Here is a 23,548-nt window from a genome sequence, read left to right as displayed (position 1 = left end):
TGTATATAGGAGCAGTATTATAGTAGTGATATTCTTGTATATAGGGGCAGTATTATAGTAGTTATATTCTTGTATATAGTTGCAGTATTATAGTAGTTATATTCTTATATATAGGGGGCAGTATAATAGTAGTTATATTCTTGTATATAGGGGGCAGTATTATAGTAGTTATATTCTTGTATATAGGAGGCAGTATTATAATAGTTATATTCTTGTATATAGGGGGCAGTATTATAGTAGTTATATTCTTGTATATAGGAGGCAGTAGTATAGTAGTTATATTCTTGTATATAGCAGCAGTATTATAGTAGTTATATTCTTGTATATAGGGGCAGTATTATAGTAGTTATATTCTTGTACATAGGGGGCAGTATTATAGTAGTTATATTCTTGTATATAGGGGCAGTATTATAGTAGTTATATTCTTGTATATAGGGGCAGTATATTGTAGGAGTTCTATTCTTGTATATAGGAGCAGTATTATAGTAGTTATATTCTTGTATATAGGGGCAGTATTATAGTAATTATATTCTTGTATATAGAGGCAGTATTATAGTAGTTATATTCTTGTATATAGGGGCAGTATTATAGTAGTTCTATTCTTGTATATAGGGGCAGTATTATAGTAGTTATATTCTTGTATATAGGGGGCAGTATTATAGTAGTTATATTCTTGTATATAGGGGCAGTATTATAGTAGATATATTCTTGTATATAGGGGGCAGAATTATAGTAGTTATATTCTTGTATATAGGAGGCAGTATTATAGTAGTTATATTCTTGTATATAGGGGCAGTTTTATAGTAGTTATATTCTTGTATATAGGGGGCAGTTTTATAGTAGTTATATTCTTGTATATAGGAGCAGTATTATAGTAGTTATATTCTTGTATATAGGGGCAGTATTATAGTAGTTATATTCTTGTATATAGGAGGCAGTATTATAGTAGTTATATTCTTGTACATAGGGGGGCAGTATTATAGCAGTTATATTCTTGTATATAGGGGGCAGTTTTATAGTAGTTATATTCTTGTATATAGGGGGCAGTTTTATAGTAGTTATATTCTTGTATATAGGAGCAGTATTATAGTAGTTATATTCTTGTATATAGGGGGCAGTATTATAGTAGTTATATTCTTGTATATAGGGGGCAGTTTTATAGTAGTTATATTCTTGTATACAGGGGCAGTATTATAGTAGTTATATTCTTGTATATAGGAGCAGTATTATAGTAGATATATTCCTGTATATAGGGGGCAGTATTATAGTAGATATATTATTGTATATAGGAGCAGTATTATAGTAGTTATATTCTTGTATATAGGGGGCAGTTTTATAGTAGTTATATTCTTGTATATAGGGGCAGTATTATAGTAGTTATATTCTTGTATATAGGAGCAGTATTATAGTAGATATATTCTTGTATATAGGGGCAGTATTATAGTAGTTATATTCTTGTATATAGGAGCAGTATTATAGTAGATATATTCTTGTATATAGGGGGCAGTATTATAGTAGTTATATTCTTGTATATAGGGGCAGTATTATATTAGTTATATTTTTGTATATAGGGAGCAGTATTATAGTAGTTATATTCTTGTATATAGGGGCAGTATTATAGTAGTTATATTCTTGTATATAGGGCAGTATTATAGTAGTTATATTCTTGTATATAGGAGCAGTATTATAGTAGTTATATTTTTGTATATAGGGAGCAGTATTATAGTAGTTATATTCTTGTATATAGGAGCAGTATTATAGTAGTTATATTCTTGTATATAGGAGCAGTATATAGTAGTTATATTACATACACAGGAATATAGCACTCCCCGAGCACTATCCTCTCCTGGTTCTAATATAGAAGATCTTACCCTCTTACAAAGCAGGGGACGGGCGCCCCAGGAGTCAGCTGGTCCAGCCATGTGGAGCAGACACCATAATGAAGAGGACCTTTGTTTTCTACAGAAGATAATGGGGAGGGGATTTTTGCAGCAGAAGACAATTATACATTATTTACAGATATACAGAGGTTCATGTATCGATTATTCTACACCAGAAAAATTCTGCGATCATGTCAGAATATGCGGCGCATAAAATGCAAAATTTCTTCATCCATTACGACAATTATTCCATAAGTAAGGGGCCGTGAATAAGTTATCATTATACTGTGACAAATTAAGCATCACGTTAGGCCCCTAAAAAAGAAAGGTGCAGATTTATGATGAGCGGCCGCTCCTACAGGTTTCAGTCCGGCTCACTGTACAATGTGTCGCAGGTGCCGCCATTTTTAAACACTCCATCAGGAGAAACTTAACGTGGTTTACAGATCAACCCCATAAATGTCCTACACCCCCTCGTACAATATATACTTACCCTGCGTGTGATACGACACCACTGCCACGGTCAGGTGGATCTGGTCGGGATAGGCTTCGAGGGAGGAGCTGATGGAGTAGTATCTCGGCTGGAGGAGAGGTAACTGGGTGAGGAGTAGTGAGCTGGGGACACTGATGGATGGGAATTCCTCCAGCACCTCCACCAGAGTAGGGCATCGGTGCCACTTCCACTCCTCGTACTGACGGGCATCCTGCAGGAGGTGGCATAAGTTATATTATATTCCTATTCCCGATTCTGGAATTAGCCTCCCTGGGAGATAAACCAATTGGGCGTATTAATGTCCTCTCAGTTCTTGGGGGATCCTACCTTCTATTATCTCTATATACCCTAATAAGCCAAATGTAGAGGGTTTATCCAAGGTTGCCTACCCTATAAAGTGCATATTCTTCCTCTTGACTTCACCATCAGAGATCTGCAGAGTTATATATGAAAGGCCTTCTGAGGGGAGGAGCCAAGGTAAACTCCACCCCCTGTTCCTCATGGGCGGTATAAACCTGAGCCACTCCCTTTCATTATCAGCACCATAATATCAGCAAACAAGGAACGCTTAGATCGGGAGTTTCCAAGTCGTCTTCCCTAGAAGAACCTTTTTTTCCCAGAATCGGAGAGGAAGTTTGTGACCGAAACTTCAAGTAACCCTCAGTATTAGTTATACCTGGCTGAGCGTCTCCAGTCTCTGCCGCTCCTCTTGATCCTCACATACTACGCTCAGCAGCTGCAGTAGTTGGGGTGTGGGGGGAGTAGTAATGTCCAGGTAATTAGTCAGTGCCTGTCGCAGTGTACAAGGTGGGATTCTAGTGTCGGGGACCCAGGTAGCCTTATTACCAGTCCCCAGCCCTGTGAGGATAAACATACAAAGCCTTAGACAAGTGACTGCAGTAAGGAGGACCACCGAGGAGGTGGCATCTCATACTTACGCCGGTTCGAGTCTTTGTCCAGGATTTCCACCTGCACAGTGTCGTTGGCGGGTGGAGGGTCTTCCACACGTTCCAGTAGAGATTGCACCAGTTCTTCTCGGTTACATGGGAAGACGCCTAAGTGGTCTCCAGGAGAATATCCCAGTTCACTCTGACCGTCGGTGTTCAGCTTCATCAAGATGGTTGAGCGGCTGGGGTAGAAGATGAGGGACAATGCAGGTGAGAGATATATGGAGATGTAAAGCCTACCTACGATCACAATGCCCCTTCCCGAAATACCCCTCACTAAACAGATATCCTATAACCCACAATGCTTCTTATTCCTGCACCTTTTACTCCTGGTCTTGCTTGTTTATATTTTATTCTGAAGCTGAAGACTTTCTTGTGTGGACTTGTCATGCTTCTTTATGCCTTAAAGGGGTCATCTTATGAGACATCCCCTGTCCATATGCCCTATTAGAGTATGTGGACCTTATAGAAGGGTTTCCCCCGCTCTGGACCTCTCTATAAGCCAGAATAGAGACCCGCTCTGTAGGATTAGCTCCTGTTCTGGCGGACTCGAGCCATCCAGGTATTACATAGATGGCCATTTATTTGAACAGCCGCCATGTAATACTACATTTCCCCTGCAGTGGCCGCTGTAGGAGAAATGCCTGGCTGTTTGCGGCTTCCCCCAGGGGGTTCTCTGCTGCTTTAATTCCTATTAAAGGGGCTTTCTCAAGTCTATGAAGTGGTAGTCTATTGTGTAGAAGACAGAAATTCTCCATGCACTGACTTCCTCTTGAGTTTGCGGTGGGCTTCTGCTTATACAGGGAAGCCAATCTGAACAAGCAGTGCTGCAGTTAAAAGCATGGGGAAGAATCAAAGCAGAAGCTTGATATCCTCCCCCTGAAGAGTTGGACATCGGACTACCTCAGACGTCAATAGACAATGCAGATAAGCCCGTACACAGGCACCAAGTCTATGATCCAAACACCTGAGCCATCACTTTACTCCAATTACTGCGCCTCACCTGGACTTCTCACTTTGTAAATTCTCCTTTAAAATTAATGTTGTCTCGTAGACCTTCCTTCTGTGCACCTGAAAAAGGCCTAAGGGAAAAAAATCAAACCAACTAGATCCAATGTAAAAATAAGTCTGCAGGGTAAAAAAAACAAAAACAAATGTCGCCCCCTAGTGGTGGGAGCTGGGTATTGAATGTATGGTTTGCTGCAATTTTTAGATTTTGAATGGAGTGAACCTTTAAGAAAACATCGAATAAGGGTCTGAAAAGAATTTCACACAGTAGGTTAAGGGTTAAAGGGGCATTCCGACCACCTTTATGTTCTCCAGTCACTTCTAAAGCTGCATTACACAATTCTTCTAGATGCTACTTCTTAAAGGGGTATTACCGGCTTAATAATAAAATGTTATTCTTTGTATAATGAAGAGTTATTGACTTTCTGTATCAATTTCTCACGGTTTTCAAGATCACCGCTTGCTGCCATTCAATAGGAACCTTTATTATTAAACAAAAAAAAACCTGTCCTGGTCAGGTGACGGCCAGACGGGTGCACGCCTAGTTACAAGACACCGCTCTGATAAACATACTGTAACGAGGTGTGCACCTGTGTCCAACACATGACCAGGACAGATTATGCAATATTGAATGACAGCAAGCAGAGATTTTGAAAAATATGAAGAACTGATGCAGAAAGTAAACTGGAAAATTGTAGAAATTATCATTATACAATGCGTAACCTATATTTACTGAAACTAGAAAATACCCCTTTAATAGACCTCCAGTAGCAGCCGGAGGGAACACCAAGGTTCCTTTATGGGGGTCTCTGAGAGTCCCCTAAATTAAAATGGGGGATGCAAACCCACCCAGTATTATACACACAGCTTCCTTACGCCCCTGCTCCGCCACCTCTGTCCAACGTTTTACCAGGCAACCATGCTAGTTAAATTTGCACCACCAATATCTTCCACTGTATTGCATACTGGGAGAAGTAGTTCTTTCTACATTGGACCACAGTACAGTGCTTGTTGTAAAGACTAGACCTCCTGGATTGCTGGTCAGTAGAGAAAACTGTACACTGAGCTGGCAGCTGTGAGGTCAGATCTGTGAATTGTGAATGCAGCTCTGGAGGCGATTGGAGTATGAGATGATCTAAATCAGGACAAGAGAAGTATTTGCAAAATTGCAGCTCTTGTCGTGTACATTGTATTCAGGTGTAAACTGTAAACTGGTGCTTTAAGGTGAGAACCAGGAACCTGGTGAAGCGCGATCAAGTTGGCGTTACAAATGGTTTCATGAAATACCGGTAATGAGGTCCGGAGAGGAGGCCTGGATGGACATGCGGTAATTTGACCTCTGCCAGCCGGCTTTGGCTTGAAAGAAGTCCTTGACCTTTAAGTCTGCGTCATCGCCAACGCAGAACGTGTCACACGCGGCCTGGGAAGGGGGAGGGGTAAAAGATGAGACCATTTAATTATCAGCATCAAGTATCAGTCTGTCTATGATGGAAAAATGGCGTCAAAACATGCAACAGGTTTATCAAAATGACACATAACAAAGGGGGCGTGGCCAGGCAGCTACATGGGACTGCAGGTAACACTACTACATTATCTGTAATCAGAGAGTTATCGCTGTGTGTTATCTGTGGTGTTACATAGGACTGCAGGTAACACTACTACATTATCTGTAATCAGAGAGTTATCGCTGTGTGTTATCTGTGGTGTTACATAGGACTGCAGGTAACACTACTACATTATCTGTACTCAGAGAGTTATCATTGTGTTATCTGTGGTGTTACATAGGACTGCAGGTAACACTACTACATTATCTGTACTCAGAGAGTTATCACTGTGTTATCTGTGGTGTTACATAGGACTGCAGATAACACTACTACATTTTCTGTACTCAGAGAGTTATCATTGTGTTATCTGTGGTGTTACATAGGACTGCAGGTAACATCTACTACATTATCTGTACTCAGAGAGTTATCACTGTGAGTACAGATAATGTAGATGTTACCTGCAGTCCTATGTAACACCACAGATAACAGAGAGTTCTCACTGTGTTATATGTGGTGTTACATAGGACTGCAGTTAACATCTACTACATTATTTGTACTCAGAGAGTTATCACTGTGTTATCTGTGGAGTTACATAGGACTGCAGGTAACATCTACTACATTATCTGCACTCAGAGAGTTATCACTGTGTTATCTGTGGTGTTACATAGGACTGCAGGTAACACTACTACATTATCTGTACTCAGAGAGTTATCACTGTGTTATCTGTGGTGTTACATAGGACTGCAGGTAACATCTACTACATTATCTGTACTCAGAGAGTTATCACTGTGTTATATGTGGTGTTACATAGGACTGCAGGTAACATCCACTACATTATCTGTACTGAGAGAGTTATCACTGTGTGTTATCTGTGGTGTTACATAGGACTGCAGGTAACATCTACTACATTATCTGTAATCAGAGAGTTATCACTGTGTGTTATCTGTGGTGTTACATAGGACTGCAGGTAACATCTACTACATTATCTGTACTCAGGGAGTTATCACTGTGTGATCTGTGGTGTTACATAGGACTGCAGGTTTGTGTTATTATGGTTCACAACCTGTGCAACGAATTCAGCTCTGCTACATCTGTTCTTATTTTTCTGTTGTGGTGAATAGGTTAATGACCTGACATCAGGGGACAGTAGCAGGTGGTTGGGGGACTGCAGGTTAATCATGACTCCATGCTGTCCCTCCCTCCTTATCACTCTCCATTTCCCCCTCTCAGCAGCAGGGAAGGAAAGCGATTGTGATAGAGGGGCTGCAGTGTTTATCCAGCACAGTCCAGGACAGACCCTCCCTAACATGAGGCCAGGAGGAAATGACAGCGAGACCCGAAGCCTGGACGTCCTGAGAACATAACATTACACCGACTACCACTTCACGCTTTCAGCGCAAAAGAATTGCAAAACTGATGCTACCCTTCCACATAGACTATAGAGAAATAATATAAAAAAATTATAATCTGTGGTGATCTTATCTTCTACTCCAGTTACAACCAGAGCTGTGTTCAAAAAGTCTGCTGGTACCCTGTTGCCAGTGCATTATGGGAGCTCAGACGATAATTACACATTTCGTTAGGTCACATGTCTAATGGAAATCAAGTACAGATAGGTTTCAAATACTAACAAGCAGAATAATGAATGCAGCTCTGGATGTGACCGAAGTACGAGGCACGACAAAACCAGGACCAAATAAGTCAATTTACTGAACATTATATGTGGATATGAACTAGTTTACGATATTGCTTTAAATCCGGTTGTATCCTCTTTAGTGATGTCACTTTTCATATCTCAGAGGAAAGCTACAGTATGGGGGAAGGAGGAAAGTTAGGAGGAAGCAGGGCGCTGGCGGAACACCATTGTCTGTCTTATCTTCTTGTAGATAAGGATGGGTGGTCTAGGTGACTAATGGTTTCCATTCGCACCCCCGTTTATCTGTGACACCAACTAAAATGTAGATTGTGTAACTGAGACGCGGCCAACAAAAAGTTGCAGGTATTTTTTGTTCTTCTTTTTGGGTGACTTTCCATATGAAAATTCATCCTGATGTATTGCAGTTTTTATACTGTCCACTAGATGTCAGCACAACAAATTACTGTCCAGACTAGTAATGAAAAGCATCTTGCTTTACACCCTGCTGTGAAATAAATGTGATTATTGTATTATCCCTGGAAGGAAAATGAAAAATAGCAAATAGAAAAAAATATTAAACATGGGGAGAAAGAATCACAGAATCAGGTGCCGAGACCTCCACAACCCGACTGATGGGGTGTCGGACATTAACGAGTATTTTCCCCAAAAAAGGAAAAACAAAATGACTTCCAAACAATCGTTTTTTTCTTTCCTGGACTCCAGAATGCCAAATCTGAACAGTAATGCGTTAATAGACAGATCTGCCATTCAGGAGCTGAGAAAAGCTGGGGTAGAACCTCCTTGGGGGCTGTAATGGTATTTATATTGGTCTTCACCCAGTTTTCCAAAAACCATTGCTAGCTCCTCTGTGCTAATTTAGTCTTGACTATTAGACCTAAATAATCTAAAACAGATCAGTTGCTAGGGACATGTTGCCTGACAACCTCATATATAAGGCGGTTACATTGTATCATTAGTAACCAGACAGAGTTGTCACATTTTGTCGTTCCTCTTCTCAGCCTGCACTATTAATCAGATTTTTGACTTAATAAATTTAGGATGATTTGCCAAGAGGAAACGATATGAGGCGGAAATATTCCTTTATGTAAACGCAGGTTCCCCCCAAACTCTGAGCTGCCATGTTATATGTTTTCACCTTGAACACAGCCATGGCCCAGGCGCGGAAGGATTCCTCCTGCCCACAGAGCTCATCTCCCTCCCCAATCTCCAGGATACGTTCTCCTCCCAGCTCCTCCAGTCGCGTGTCTACTGCGTGTCCGAAGGCACAAAAATGGGGGTACGCTCGAGAACCCAGGCCGAACACCGAGAACCTGGAAGACAAAGAAGAAGACAATGGAAGAACTTGAAGTGTATGGAAATTATGTTACAGTCTTAAAAAAAACCCTGTATGAATAGCAATTACCTAGTATATTAACATTTATATTTATTTTACTCTTATTTTCAGAGAATAAAAATTCCCTGCTGCCTTTCAATTACATCATATCTTATACTCTAGTCACATCCAGAGCTGCATTCACAGTTCTACTTGTTTCCTTTTAATTGTAAGGGTATGTGCACACACACTAATTACGTCCGTAATTGACGGACGTATTTCGGCCGCAAGTCCCGGACCGAACACAGTGCAGGGAGCCGGGCTCCTAGCATCATACTTATGTACGATGCTAGAAGTCCCTGCCTCGCTGCAGGACAACTGTCCCGTACTGTAAACATGATTATACTACGGGATAGTTGTCCTGCAGCAAGGCAGGGACTCCTAGCGTCGTACATAAGTATGATGCTAGGAGCCCGGCTCCTTGCACTGTGTTCGGTCCGGGACCTGCGGCCGAAATACGTCCGTCAATTACGGACGTAATTAGTGTGTGTGCACATAGCCAAAGACCACAAGATGGTAAATCTCCCTGTTACCCCCTGTTGCTTTAATGTCTGCAGAGCACATGTTCTGTTATAGTGAACAGCAGGAGACAGTAGAGAGCTTGATGGAAACCTCACATCTACCACAATTCATTGCAGCAACTGAGAAAGATCAGACAAATTGATCCCCTAAATCACCAACCTACGGAATGCAAATAACAAAGGGATGTCACTCAGCCAGTGTAACCTAATATTGGCAACCTGATTCGTAAGTGAAAGTTAAATTAGGCACCAATATTAATGGATTTGTAGTATAGACTTCAATATATTACCTGAGTGTCCCCAGGGGCCCCGCACTGTCAGTGTTGCTGGACTCCTTCCGCTTCTTCTTCCAAGTGGTGACAAGTTGATCAGTCTGGGACACGCTGTTAAAACGCGTCTTGTAGCTTCTGCAAAATCAGATTGGAAAAAAATGGTCATTACTAGTTGTGGGAGGGGGGAGAGAACAGCACCTCAAGTTTGACATAATAGATGTATGCAACAAAGCACTTGGTTTCCTGAAAATAGACAGTAGAATACTGCCCCCTATGTACAATAATCTAACTACTATAATACTGCCCCCTATGCACAAGAATATAACTACTATAATACTGCCCCTATATACAAGAATATAACTACTATAATACTGCCTCCTATATACAAGAATATAACTACTATAATACTGCCCGCTATATACAAGGGTATAACTACTATAATACTGCTCCTATATACAAGAATATAACTACTATAATACTGCCCCCTATATACAAGAATATAACTACTATAATACTGCTCCTATATACAAGAATATAACTACTATAATACTGCCTCCTATATACAAGAATATAACTACTATAAGGGTATGTGCACACACACTAATTACGTCCGTAATTGACGGACGTATTTCGGCCGCAAGTCCCAGACCGAACACAGTTCAAGGAGCCGGGCTCCTAGCATCATACTTATGTACGATGCTAGAAGTCCCTGCCTCGCTGCAGGACAACTGTCCCGTACTGTAAACATGATTACACTACGGGACAGTTGTCCTGCAGCGAGGCAGGGACTCCTAGCATCGTACATAAGTATGATGCTAGGAGCCCGGCTCCTTGCACTCTGTTCGGTCCGGGACTTGCGGCCGAAATACGTCCGTCAATTACGGACGTAATTAGTGTGTGTGCACATACCCTAATACTGCCCGCTATATACAAGAATATAACTACTATAATACTGCTCCTACATACAAGAATATAACTACTATAATACTGCCCCCTATATACAAGAATATAACTACTATAATACTGCCCCCTATATACAAGAATATAACTACTATAATACTGTCCCCTAAATACAAGAATATAACTACTATAATACTGCCACTATATACAAGAATATAACTACTATAATACTGCTCCCTATATACAAGAATATAACTACTATAATACTGCCCCCTATGTACAATAATCTAACTACTATAATACTGCCCCTATGCACAAGAATATAACTACTATAATACTGCTCCTATATACAAGAATATAACTACTATAATACTGCCTCCTATATACAAGAATATAACGACTATAATACTGCCCTATATACAAGAATATAACTACTATAATACTGCCCCCTATATACAAGAATATAACTACTATAATACTGCCCCCTATATACAAGAATATAACTACTATAATAATACTCCTATATACAAGAATATAACTACTATAATACTGCTCCCTATATACAAGAATATAACTGCTATAATACTGCTCCTATATACAAGAATATAACTACTATAATACTGCCCCCTATATACAAGAATATAACTACTATAATACTGCCCCCTATATACAAGAATATAACTACTATAATACTGCCCCTATATACAAGAATATAGTTACTATAATACTGTCCCCTATATAAGAATATAACTACTATAATACTGCCTCCTATATACAAGAATATGACTACTATAATACTGCCACTATATACAAGAATATGACTACTATAATACTGCCACTATATACACAAGAATATAACTACTATAATACTGCCCCTATATACAAGAATATGACTACTATAATACTGCCACTATATACACAAGAATATAACTACTATAATACTGCCCCCTATATGCAAGAATATAACTACTATAATACTGCCCCTATATACAAGAATATAACTACTATAATACTGCCCCTATATACAAGAATATAACTACTATAATACTGCTCCTATATACAGGAATATAACTACTATAATACTGCTCCTATATACAAGAATATAACTACTATAATACTGCTCCTATATACAAGAATATAACTAATATAATACTGCCCCTATATACAAGAATATGACTACTATAATACTGCCCCTATATACAAGAATATAACTACTATAATACTGCTCCTATATACAGGAATATAACTACTATAATACTGCCCCTATATACAGGAATATAACTACTATAATACTGCCCCTATATACAAGAATATAACTACTATAATACTGACCCCTATATACAAGACTATAACTACTATAATACTGCCTCCTATATACAAGACTATATATACTATAATACTGCTCCTATATACAAGAATATAACTACTATAATACTGCTCCTATATACAAGAATATAACTACTATAATACTGCCTCCTATATACAAGAATATAACTACTGTAATACTGCCCCCTATATACAAGAATATGACTACTATAATACTGGCCCTATATACAAGAATATAACTACTATAATACTGCCCCATATATACAAGAATATAACTACTATAATACTGCCCCCTATATAAGAGAATATAACTACTATAATACTGCCCCTATATACAAGAATATAACTACTATAATACTGCTCCTATATACAAGAATATAACTACTATAATACTGCTCCTATATACAAGAATATAACTACTATAATACTGCCTCCTATATAAGAGAATATAACTACTATAATACTGCCTCCTATATACAAGAATATAACTACTATAATATTGCCCCCTGTGTACAAGAATGTAACCACTATAATACTGCCCCTATATACAAGAATATAACTACTATAATACTGCCCCCTATATACAAGAATATAACTACTATAATACTGCTCCTATATACAAGAATATAACTACTATAATACTACTCCTATATACAGGAATATAACTACTATAATACTGCTCCTATATACAAGAATATAACTACTATAATACTGCCTCTATATACAAGAATATAACTACTATAATACTACTCCTATATACAGGAACATAACTACTATAATACTGCTCCTATATAAAAGAATATAACTACTGTAATACTGCCCCCTATATACAAGAATATAACGACTATAATACTGGCCCTATATACAAGAATATAACTACTATAATACTGCCCCATATATACAAGAATATAACTACTATAATACTGCCCCCTATATAAGAGAATATAAATACTATAATACTGCCCCTATATACAAGAATATAACTACTATAATACTGATCCTATATACAAGAATATAACTACTATAATACTGCTCCTATGTACAAGAATATAACTACTATAATACTGCCCCCTATATACAAGAATATAACTACTATAATACTGCTCCTATGTACAAGAATATAACTACTATAATACTGCTCCTATATACAAGAATATAACTACTATAATACTGCCCCCTATATAAGAGAATAGAACTACTATAATACTGCCCCTATATACAAGAATATAACTACTATAATACTGATCCTATATACAAGAATATAACTACTATAATACTGCTCCTATATACAAGAATATAACTACTATAATACTGCCTCCTATATACAAGAATATAACTACTATAATACTGCTCCTATGTACAAGAATATAACTACTATAATACTGCCCACTATATACAAGAATATAACTACTATAATACTGCCTCCTATATAAGAGAATAAAACTACTATAATACTGCCTCCTATATACAAGAATATAACTACTATAATATTGCCCCCTGTGTACAAGAATGTAACCACTATAATACTGCCCCTATATACAAGAATATAACTACTATAATACTGCCCCCTATATACAAGAATATAACTACTATAATACTGCTCCTATATACAAGAATATAACTACTATAATACTGCTCCTATATACAAGAATATAACTACTATAATACTACTCCTATATACAGGAATATAACTACTATAATACTGCTCCTATATACAAGAATATAACTACTATAATACTGCCTCTATATACAAGAATATAACTACTATAATACTACTCCTATATACAGGAATATAACTACTATAATACTGCTCCTATATAAAAGAATATAACTACTGTAATACTGCCCCTATATACAAGAATATAACGACTATAATACCGGCCCTATATACAAGAATATAACTACTATAATACTGCCCCATATATACAAGAATATAACTACTATAATACTGCCCCCTATATAAGAGAATATAAATACTATAATACTGCCCCTATATACAAGAATCTAACTACTATAATACTGCTCCTATATACAAGAATATAACTACTATAATACTGCTCCTATATACAAGAATATAACTACTATAATACTGCCTCCTATATACAAGAATATAACTACTATAATACTGCTCCTATGTACAAGAAAATAACTTCTATAATACTGCCCACTATATACAAGAATATAACTACTATAATACTGCCTCCTATATAAGAGAATATAACTACTATAATACTGCCTCCTATATACAAGAATATAACTACTATAATACTGCCTCCTATATACAAGAATATAACTACTATAATATTGCCCCTATATACAAGAATATAACTACTATAATACTGATCCTATATACAAGAATATAACTACTATAATACTGCCCACTATATAAAAGAATATAACTACTATAATACTGCCTCCTATATAAGAGAATATAACTACTATAATACTGCCTCCTATATACAGGAATATAACTACTATAATATTGCCCCCTGTGTACAAGAATGTAACCACTATAATACTGCCCCTATATACAAGAATATAACTACTATAATACTGCTCCTATATACAAGAATATAACTGCTATAATACTGCTCCTATATACAAGAATATAACTACTATAATACTTCTCCTATATACAGGAATATAACTACTATAATACTGCTCCTATATACAAGAATATAACTACTATAATACTGCCTCTATATACAAGAATATAACTACTATAATACTACTCCTATTTACAGGAATATAACTACTATAATACTGCTCCTATATAAAAGAATATAACTACTGTAATACTGCCCCTATATACAAGAATATAACTACTATAATACTGCTCCTATATACAAGAATATAACTACTATAATACTGCCCCTATATACAAGAATATAACTACTATAATACTGCCCCTATATACAAGAATATAACTACTATAATACTGCCCCTATATACAAGAATCGAACTACTATAATACTGCTTCTATATACAAGATTATAACTACTATAATACTGTCCCTATATACAAGAATATAACTACTAGAATACTGCTCCCTATATACAAGAATATAACTACTATAATACTGCCCCTATATACAAGAATATAACTACAATAATACCGCTCCTATATACAAGAATATAACTACTATAATACTGCTCCTATATACAAGAATGTAACTACTATAATACTGCCCCCTATATACAAGAATATAACTACTATAATACTGCTCCTATATACAAGAATATAACTACTATAATACTGCCCCCTATATACAAGAATATAACTACTATAATACTGCCCCTATATACAAGAATATAACTACTATAATACTGCCTCCTATATACATGAATATAACTACTATAATACTGCTCCCTATATACAAGAATATAACTACTATAATACTGCCCCTATATACAAGAAAATAACTACTATAATACTGCTCCCTATATACAAGAATATAACTACTATAATACTGCCCCTATATACAAGAATATAACTACTATAATACTGCTCCTATATACAAGAATATAACTACTATAATACTGCCCTTTATATACAAGAATATAACTACTATAATACTGCCCCCTATATACAAGAATATTACTACTATAATACTGCCTCTTATATACAAGAATATAACTACTATAATACTGCCCCCTATATAAAAGAATATAACTACTATAATACTGCTCCCTATATACAAGAATATAACTACTATAATAATGTCCCTATATACAAGAATATAACTACTATAATACTGCTTCTATATACAGGAATATAACTACTATAATACTGCCCCCTATATACAATAATATAACTACTATAATACTGCTCCTATATACAAGAATATAACTACAATAATACTGCCCCCTATATACAAGAATATAACTACTATAATACTGCCCCTATATACAAGAATATAACTAATATAATACTGCCCCCTATATTCAAGAATAGAACTACTATAATACTGCCCCCTATATACAAGAATATAACTACTATAATACTGCCCCCTATATACAAGAATATAACTACTATAATACTGCCCTCTATATACAAGAATATAACTACTATAATACCGCTCCTATATATAAGAATATAACTACTATAATACTTCCCCCTATATACAAGAATATAACTACTATAATACTTCCCCCTATATACAAGAATATTACTACTATAATACTGCCCCCTATATACAAGAATATGACTACTATAATACTGCTTCTATATACAAGAATATAACTACTATAATACTGCCCCCTATATACAAAAATATAACTACTATAATACTGCCCTCTATATACAAGAATATAACTACTATAATACCGCTCCTATATATAAGAATATAACTACTATAATACTTCCCCCTATATACAAGAATATAACTACTATAATACTGCTCCCTATATACAAGAATATAACTAGTATAATACTGCCCCTATATACAAGAATATAACTACTATAATACTGCTCCCTATATACAAGAATATAACTACTATAATACTGCCCCCTATATACAAAAATATAACTACTATAATACTGCCCCTATATACAAGAATATGACTACTATAATACTGCTTCTATATACAAGAATATAACTACTATAATACTGCCCCCTATATACAAGAATATAACTACTATAATACTGCCCCCTATATACAAGAATATAACTACTATAATACTGCCTCTATGTACAAGATTATAACTACTATAATACTGCTCCTATATACAAGAATATAACTACTATAATACTGCCCCCTATATACAAGAATATAACTACTATAATACTGCCCCTATATACAAGAATATAACTACTATAATACTGCCCCTATATACAAGAATATAACTACTATAATACTGCCCCTATATACAAGAATATAACTACTATAATACTGCTCCCTATATACAAGAATATATCTACTATAATACTGCCCCCTATATACAAGAATATAACTACTATAATACTACTCCTATATACAAGAATATAACTACTATAATACTGCTCCCTATATACAAGAATATAACTACTATAATACTGCCCCCTATATACAAGAATATAACTACCATAATACTGCCCCTATATACAAGAATATAACTACTATAATACTGCCCCTATATACAAGAATATAACTACTATAATACTGCTCCCTATATACAAGAATATAACTACTATAATACTACTCCTATATACAAGAATATAACTACTATAATACTGCCCCCTATATACAAGAATATAACTACTATAATACTGCCCCTATATACAAGAATATAACTACTATAATACTGCCCCTATATACAAGAATATAACTACTATAATACTGCTCCCTATATACAAGAATATAACTACTATAATACTGCCCCCTATATACAAGAATATAACTACTATAATACTGCTCCTATATACAAGAATATAACTACTATAATACTGCCTCCTATATACAAGAATATGACTACTATAATACTGCTCCCTATATACAAGAATATAACTACTATAATACTGCCCCCTATATACAAGAATATAACTACTATAATACTACTCCTATATACAAGAATATAACTACTATAATACTGCTCCTATATACAAGAATATGACTACTATAATACTGCTCCTATATACAAGAATATAACTACTATAATACTGCTTCTATATACAAGAATATAACTACTATAATACTGCCCCTATATACAAGAATATGACTACTATAATACTGCTTCTATATACAAGAATATAACTACTATAATACTGATCAGTGTGGACGCGCTCTGTCATAGAACACGTGGAGTGTGCGCAGATAATTGTCGCTTTCACCGCTTTTCTAGTCATAACATGAATAATGTGAGAACATAACTGGGCTCTAAAATTAATCTGAAGCGTTTCCTTCCCGGGGATCCTGTTTCCTGCTGGATGGGGGAGAACGTCATATAATAAATGATTTGTTCAGCCGTGTTCTCAAGAAATCTGATAATTAAGTATTCTTGGCTGGGGGAGGGGAGCGTCAGGTGGTGTATTATGGTCTTTAATCTGTATTATGTCCCAGGGCTGTAGTGACCGTGTAGCAGCCACCGGTCCAGTGCTATATACCGGTCACTGCAGGCAGATTCTCTCTATATTGATGTCTTATTGCAGCACATTATAAGATGTCCACAGAGTTATCATTATACCGCACTCGGGGGCCTCATTTTCTCTTTTTGACATAAAAAATGCTCAGTTAACTATAGCCAACAGAGGACGATGGGCATAAATCAGCAAGTGGGGTATACAAGGGGCCCATAGACCTGGAGCCATCGCTGACCATCCCCCTCCTCTCCCATATGTACTCACTTCTGTTGCTCCGGCTGGAGGGCAGATACGTTAGGTGAGGTCATCTCCATAAGTTCCCGGGCAAACTCCTATGGATTGTAAGACGCGCCATTAGACGTATATGGAGATGATGTAAGTATCGGAGATATTATAATGTGATTTTAGCAAGATGTAGTAACTCTATTTACCTCACCGTTCTCTGGTGGGTCACCGTTGCCAAATGTACTTGTTACTACCAGAACCAGGGTCTCGTGCTCCAGGTTGACCGTGTCATACTCGTCCATACAGATCACCTACCAAGAAAATATCATAAAGGCGAGGACTGGTGGGAATCATGAAGATGGCCTGACCAACAAGACATACATGGTGAAACTTCTATCAAAAACACCAACGACTACAGATCAATACCATTCCCCTACCATCAAGAGCAGAATTCTGCTCCTTAGTATCAACATACCTTGACTGCATCATCTACTTGACCAGCTGGGCCCACATGCACCAGGCAGACCCTCTGAAGCAGTAGGTCCTTTCATTCTTACTTCCACATGCCCAAGTCAAAATGGGATCTTGCTGCACAGACGGTGTGCCCCCACCAACATGACTGAGCCTGACCACATACCTATCCCCAATTCTCCCACACAACCAAAGATGAAGCAAGTCAGTCCATGCATCCCTAACCAAAGCATCACATCTTGACAGGTAAGAGTTTTCGAAAAAGAAATATTGACCATTGGCTAAACTAGACCCTTAATCCATCTGTCGCCTCCAATACTCTTGTTCTTTTGAAATAATCCCCAGACAACTTGAAGCAATAGTCTGATCTATAATTCCAAGGTCCCCGTCCTCTTGTTTGGTCTGTTAAAAAAACACTCACTGGGATTTCCTTACCCAAGTTACACTGCCCCCTGTTCAACAACTATCTTCTTACCTTGGGATCGAAGGCATACGTGAAGATATTGAAGAGCTTCTGAGCGTAGGCCTCTGATCGTCCGGTCTCCGTGGCATAGAGGATGGTGGCCTTCACCCTCCGAGCCATGGCTTTTCCCATCAATTTAGCGGAAAACTTCACTGCACTAAAAAACCAAGGAGAATCTGTCAATCCATTTTAGACTTTAATGTTGGGACATTTCCACCTGATATGTGGATCTTGACATGATACTTTTAGGATGTCATAGAAGGTCTTAGGACTGGTGGGTTTCTAGACCTCCATCCACCCAATAGGATAGTCCATTATTTATACAACAGTAGACAAGGTCAACATATTAAACTCCTGCATCATCTTATGGTCTTACTTTGCTACTTCCTTGAAGGTCCTCTTTCTGGTGATGGTGCTCTGAGATCCCTTCCAGATATGATTCTTCCAGCCGTCTGGCTGCAATATCAAATTATTATTGAGACGGTGTCAAGAAGTCACAGAACAGGTCATTACGGCAGAATAACTGGACAACAGATGATTAGATGGATCATAATACATGGTATCACCATCAGCTAAAATACTGGTGGTGGCACCTGCACAAAAAAAGGGTCTGAGAACAAGGAAAGGTCTCACCAACTATAAGGCATAAAAGAAACTCTGAGGTCCCGTCTTCTGCTCATTGGCAGCTGGGACCAGAGTTCTCACGTACCTGGTATAGGAAGGAAGGGGTAAGGTGGTAATTGACCATCTCTTGATGAAATACAGGAGTAAGACTGCCAGACAATGGTGGCACAATCCAAACCCAGTCTGCGGGGCAACCTCCGCGTAAGCGGGTCTCATGTTCCATGTGTTTCATGAAAGACTCTGTGGCTGCATGGTGGTCCACGATGGTGACTTTATCACTCTATAATAGAGACAACAGTAGACATGTTATTAGTGTTATATGTAATAGTATCCATGTTTATTTTTATACAGTCACCACAGGTTGTGTCGCAGGTTGCCTAGCAACCATATGTCTTCCCCTCTGGTGACTACCACTTGAGTACACATAGTATAAGTAGTATTACACACTATACAGAATCTAGGACTATGTCTCTTCATGAATTTCTTTACAGCTTGAGGTACTTTATGCTGCATAGCAACCTATTTTCTGGGTGACCACCATTTGAGTACATGTAGCTTACACATGGTCAGGGGTGGTTCTATTTGTTGTACAACAGACTACCTCCTCATGCTGAACAGACTTGGTGATAAGCTTCAAATAAGGGAAGGAAGGAGGTGTCGATGTAGGGTTACCTGGTAGCTATGTAGAACAGCGATGTTAATCTCCAGAGCAGCCCTGTCCTTCCACAAGGATGAGGTTTTTTTGGTGTCCAACCCGAGCCTCTTGGCCACATCCTGTGAATATAGTCATTGTCTAAATCAAGCAGGTAAATAACTAAACATAAAATGCGATAGTTCTGTGTAAATCCTGCCGACTACGCCAAAAATGACAGGACAAAAATACTAAGTATGTATAGATCTCCCAAATGCCGTATAGAAGAGCAGGTGCTTCACACTGAACCAGCACGAGCCACAAGGTGGTAAAAGGTCTTGCTGTCTGGGAGCTAGCAGGAAACCCGCAGGACTGTGAATGTGACTGGAGTATAAAACATGATTTAGCTCACAGTCAACACAGGATAAATAAGTTACTCACCATCATATGTAGATATAACCTCTAATGTGATGTTTAGTGATCGTGCTAAGCTTTGATAAACATACTATTCATCATCTCAGTCCCTGGAGCGTCAAATCTTTATAATAATTGACAACATTAGTCAGTAGGTCATGTATGTGACTGCCAAATGTTGCATTTGTATTTGGCTGACATATGAAGCGGTTGGATGGAGCCAGGGAATTGTTTATGGCAATTTTCCAGGGGGTCCTCAGGGTTTCCTGTGTACTATTCCAACACATATTGCATCCTGTATCTTCGGGAGCGGTGTTTGCTGCTTGCTGTGCGATTCTCATATTTCCTTTTAATCTCTGTGACGACCTCTGCACGTAGGGATGTGTTGGCTTATATATAGAACAATCATTCTGAGCAGTTACATAGCTATATCGAACATACTATAGAGAGTCTCACTATATTCATCCAGAAGGAGGCAGGTAAAGCATGTAAGGTACAGCTGTATATTATATTATATTATATACAAGCAAACCTGGAAGTCCAAAACGGTTCACAATATTCTATGTTATCTTACTTAATTTCTTATAATGAGGATTTTTTTATGCATCCTAAAATTTGATTAGCCTTTGCAGCATCTGTCTGACTCTAAACTTCAGCAATTTAGTTTGATTCACTATCTTCTTTTCTATCTCAATTTTTCAGAAGATTATTACACTACAACAGGGAGCTCCGAGAGCTTTTTTTGTAACTCCTACTTAATTCAGTGGAGAGTGAATGCCCATGCGTGGCCATAACTCCATTGAGAACAAGTAATGGAAACCACTCTCTGAGATTGCAATGAGGAACTGTAGATGGGCCAACTGAGCTTGGCCCTCCATAGCGAACATAGCAGCTGCCGAGACTTCTTCTATCATACATAAGTCTTATATGGAAAGAAAGGTACAACCCTCCACAATTCAATGTACTTACCTCAGATATATTATATCGATAAGAGTCGCACAGGTTCCGCATCCCAATTTCAGTGCTCATGTACCAGCCATTAAACGGCACCGCTGGGAACTCCAACCCTCCAATCTCCAGGAGTAAGCTGCTCACGGCAGGCAATGCGTACCACTTTAATCCCAATTCTGCAAACCACTCGTAGCTAGAGAGCAAGGGAATAAAAAGCAACAACAACAATATAGATCTTAAACGCATGTACATGTTTCTAAAATATATTTGATAAATATAGATAACATAAAATGATAGCAGAACAGGGTTCCTAAATCCCTAGGTTCAGTCACTGTGTGCATTCTCTTCCTATTGAAAACACTGTTTAAGTCTTCTCTGGCCTTTGGTAGGTATCAGACAGCTACTTCCTGTCAAAGAAGCTATTGTCAGCCATATTAGTTGACCTTGGGTTGCTTTTCTGTCACCCGGTCAACCAGAGGATCCAGCACTGCCTTCTCTCAGGTCTCCCCGGCAGTCAATCACAATAATAGAGCTAACTCCCTCATCCCTCTAACTGTGCAGAGACTTCATCATAAGGCTTTCGACACACAGACCAGAGCCTTTACCCTCTTTTATAGCTTATAAGACCATTAGTGAGGGAGGAAGTAGCTAGCTTCTTCTGCTAATTTGATTTTAATAGAAATCAATATAGTTGGGGCATAATTGTAAATCAAGACATCCTTGGAGGTCTAGCGAAATAAAGGGGGTACCAGAAAAATCTGCTAGTTTAGTTAGTTTATGGGCTTGAGGTAATGTCCCTGTTGAAAGGTTAATAGTAACTTCCTGTGAAGGAGTTTATGGAGGCCTCCTTGGAGGCCTAGAGCATTAAAGGGCTTGATGGTGCCATCCCTGGTGGTGAAGTGGTTTAATTGGTGTTCCCAACTTAGACATTTATGGTATATCCAAAAGACATGCCATAAATGTCTGATCGGTGCAGGTTCCAGAGCTGGGACCCACATTGATCTCCAGAACGGGGTCTCTGCTTGGAGACATCAAGGCGGGCAATGAGGTGGCCACGCGGCTCTCTCCAATCAATTTTATGGGAGTTTTGCAAACTCCTGAGCAAGTGGACTCGGCCCTTTCCATAACTTCCTGAAAATAGAACGATTAAAATATTGTTTATTAGATTGTTCATTAAAATGAGCTATCCTAGCCCTCAGTACAATATAACAGGCTCAGATGAGGTAGTCAGTAATGACTCCAAGTATCTCCAAGCTAACCTGGGATGCTGTAGCGTTCTTCTCAAAGCTGATTGGTAGCTAGAAAGGAGGCTCGGCACTCATCCTGCAACGTCATTGTTTTGACGTGTTCACTGCGGGTTGGTGCCTGGCCTAAGCTACGTCAGCAGAGTGGGTGGGATATGGCCTGTCAAATAGACCGGAACTTCGCCGGCGCGTGTGCGGCCAATGCATTAGAGTCGTACACGCGCCGTGAGGTTTAACAAGCACACAATTGTGCTAGCCGGCAGAATTAACAGTGAAACAAAAACTATATTGAAAGAATTGATAATCCCTGATGATGTGTCACTTATATATGTGGCACTGAAACGCGTTAGTCAGTAGAATATATCATGAGGGGAGAGGCGTTGCTTGGTGGTTGGAACTACACTATCACATCAGTACACCTCTCCTCATTACTGACTACCTCATCTGAGCCTGTTATATTGTACTGAGGGCTAGGATAGCTCATTTTAATGAACAATCTAATAAACAATATTTTAATCGTTCTATTTTCAGGCAGTCAATTTGATAA

The 23,548-nt window shown here is 37.7% G+C and overlaps 1 protein-coding gene across 4 annotated transcripts in view; it reads right to left on the bottom strand.

Annotated features, from left to right (window-relative positions):
• NOS3 (nitric oxide synthase 3) overlaps window positions 1–23,548 on the bottom strand; it is a 148,948-nt gene that overhangs the window by 9,338 nt on the left and 116,062 nt on the right. For all 4 annotated transcript variants that reach the window (XM_075827823.1, XM_075827822.1, XM_075827824.1 and 1 more), the window contains 15 exons: window positions 21,776–21,950; window positions 20,434–20,535; window positions 19,847–20,041; window positions 19,514–19,593; window positions 19,150–19,294; window positions 18,410–18,514; window positions 18,243–18,310; window positions 9,713–9,829; window positions 8,665–8,839; window positions 5,616–5,748; window positions 4,324–4,402; window positions 3,312–3,502; window positions 3,050–3,231; window positions 2,374–2,584; window positions 1,872–1,959 (listed from right to left, as the gene is read on the bottom strand). In XM_075827823.1, the coding sequence (XP_075683938.1) occupies window positions 1,872–1,959; window positions 2,374–2,584; window positions 3,050–3,231; window positions 3,312–3,502; window positions 4,324–4,402; window positions 5,616–5,748; window positions 8,665–8,839; window positions 9,713–9,829; window positions 18,243–18,310; window positions 18,410–18,514; window positions 19,150–19,294; window positions 19,514–19,593; window positions 19,847–20,041; window positions 20,434–20,535; window positions 21,776–21,950 (2,046 nt within the window). The remainder of the gene's footprint in view (window positions 1–1,871; window positions 1,960–2,373; window positions 2,585–3,049; window positions 3,232–3,311; window positions 3,503–4,323; window positions 4,403–5,615; window positions 5,749–8,664; window positions 8,840–9,712; window positions 9,830–18,242; window positions 18,311–18,409; window positions 18,515–19,149; window positions 19,295–19,513; window positions 19,594–19,846; window positions 20,042–20,433; window positions 20,536–21,775; window positions 21,951–23,548) is intronic.

This window comes from Rhinoderma darwinii, chromosome 5 (assembly GCF_050947455.1).
Source record: "Rhinoderma darwinii isolate aRhiDar2 chromosome 5, aRhiDar2.hap1, whole genome shotgun sequence".
Taxonomy (NCBI): Eukaryota; Metazoa; Chordata; class Amphibia; order Anura; family Rhinodermatidae; genus Rhinoderma; species Rhinoderma darwinii.
Note: the sequence above shows the minus strand (reverse complement) of the source record. Positions and strands in the feature narration are given on the sequence as shown.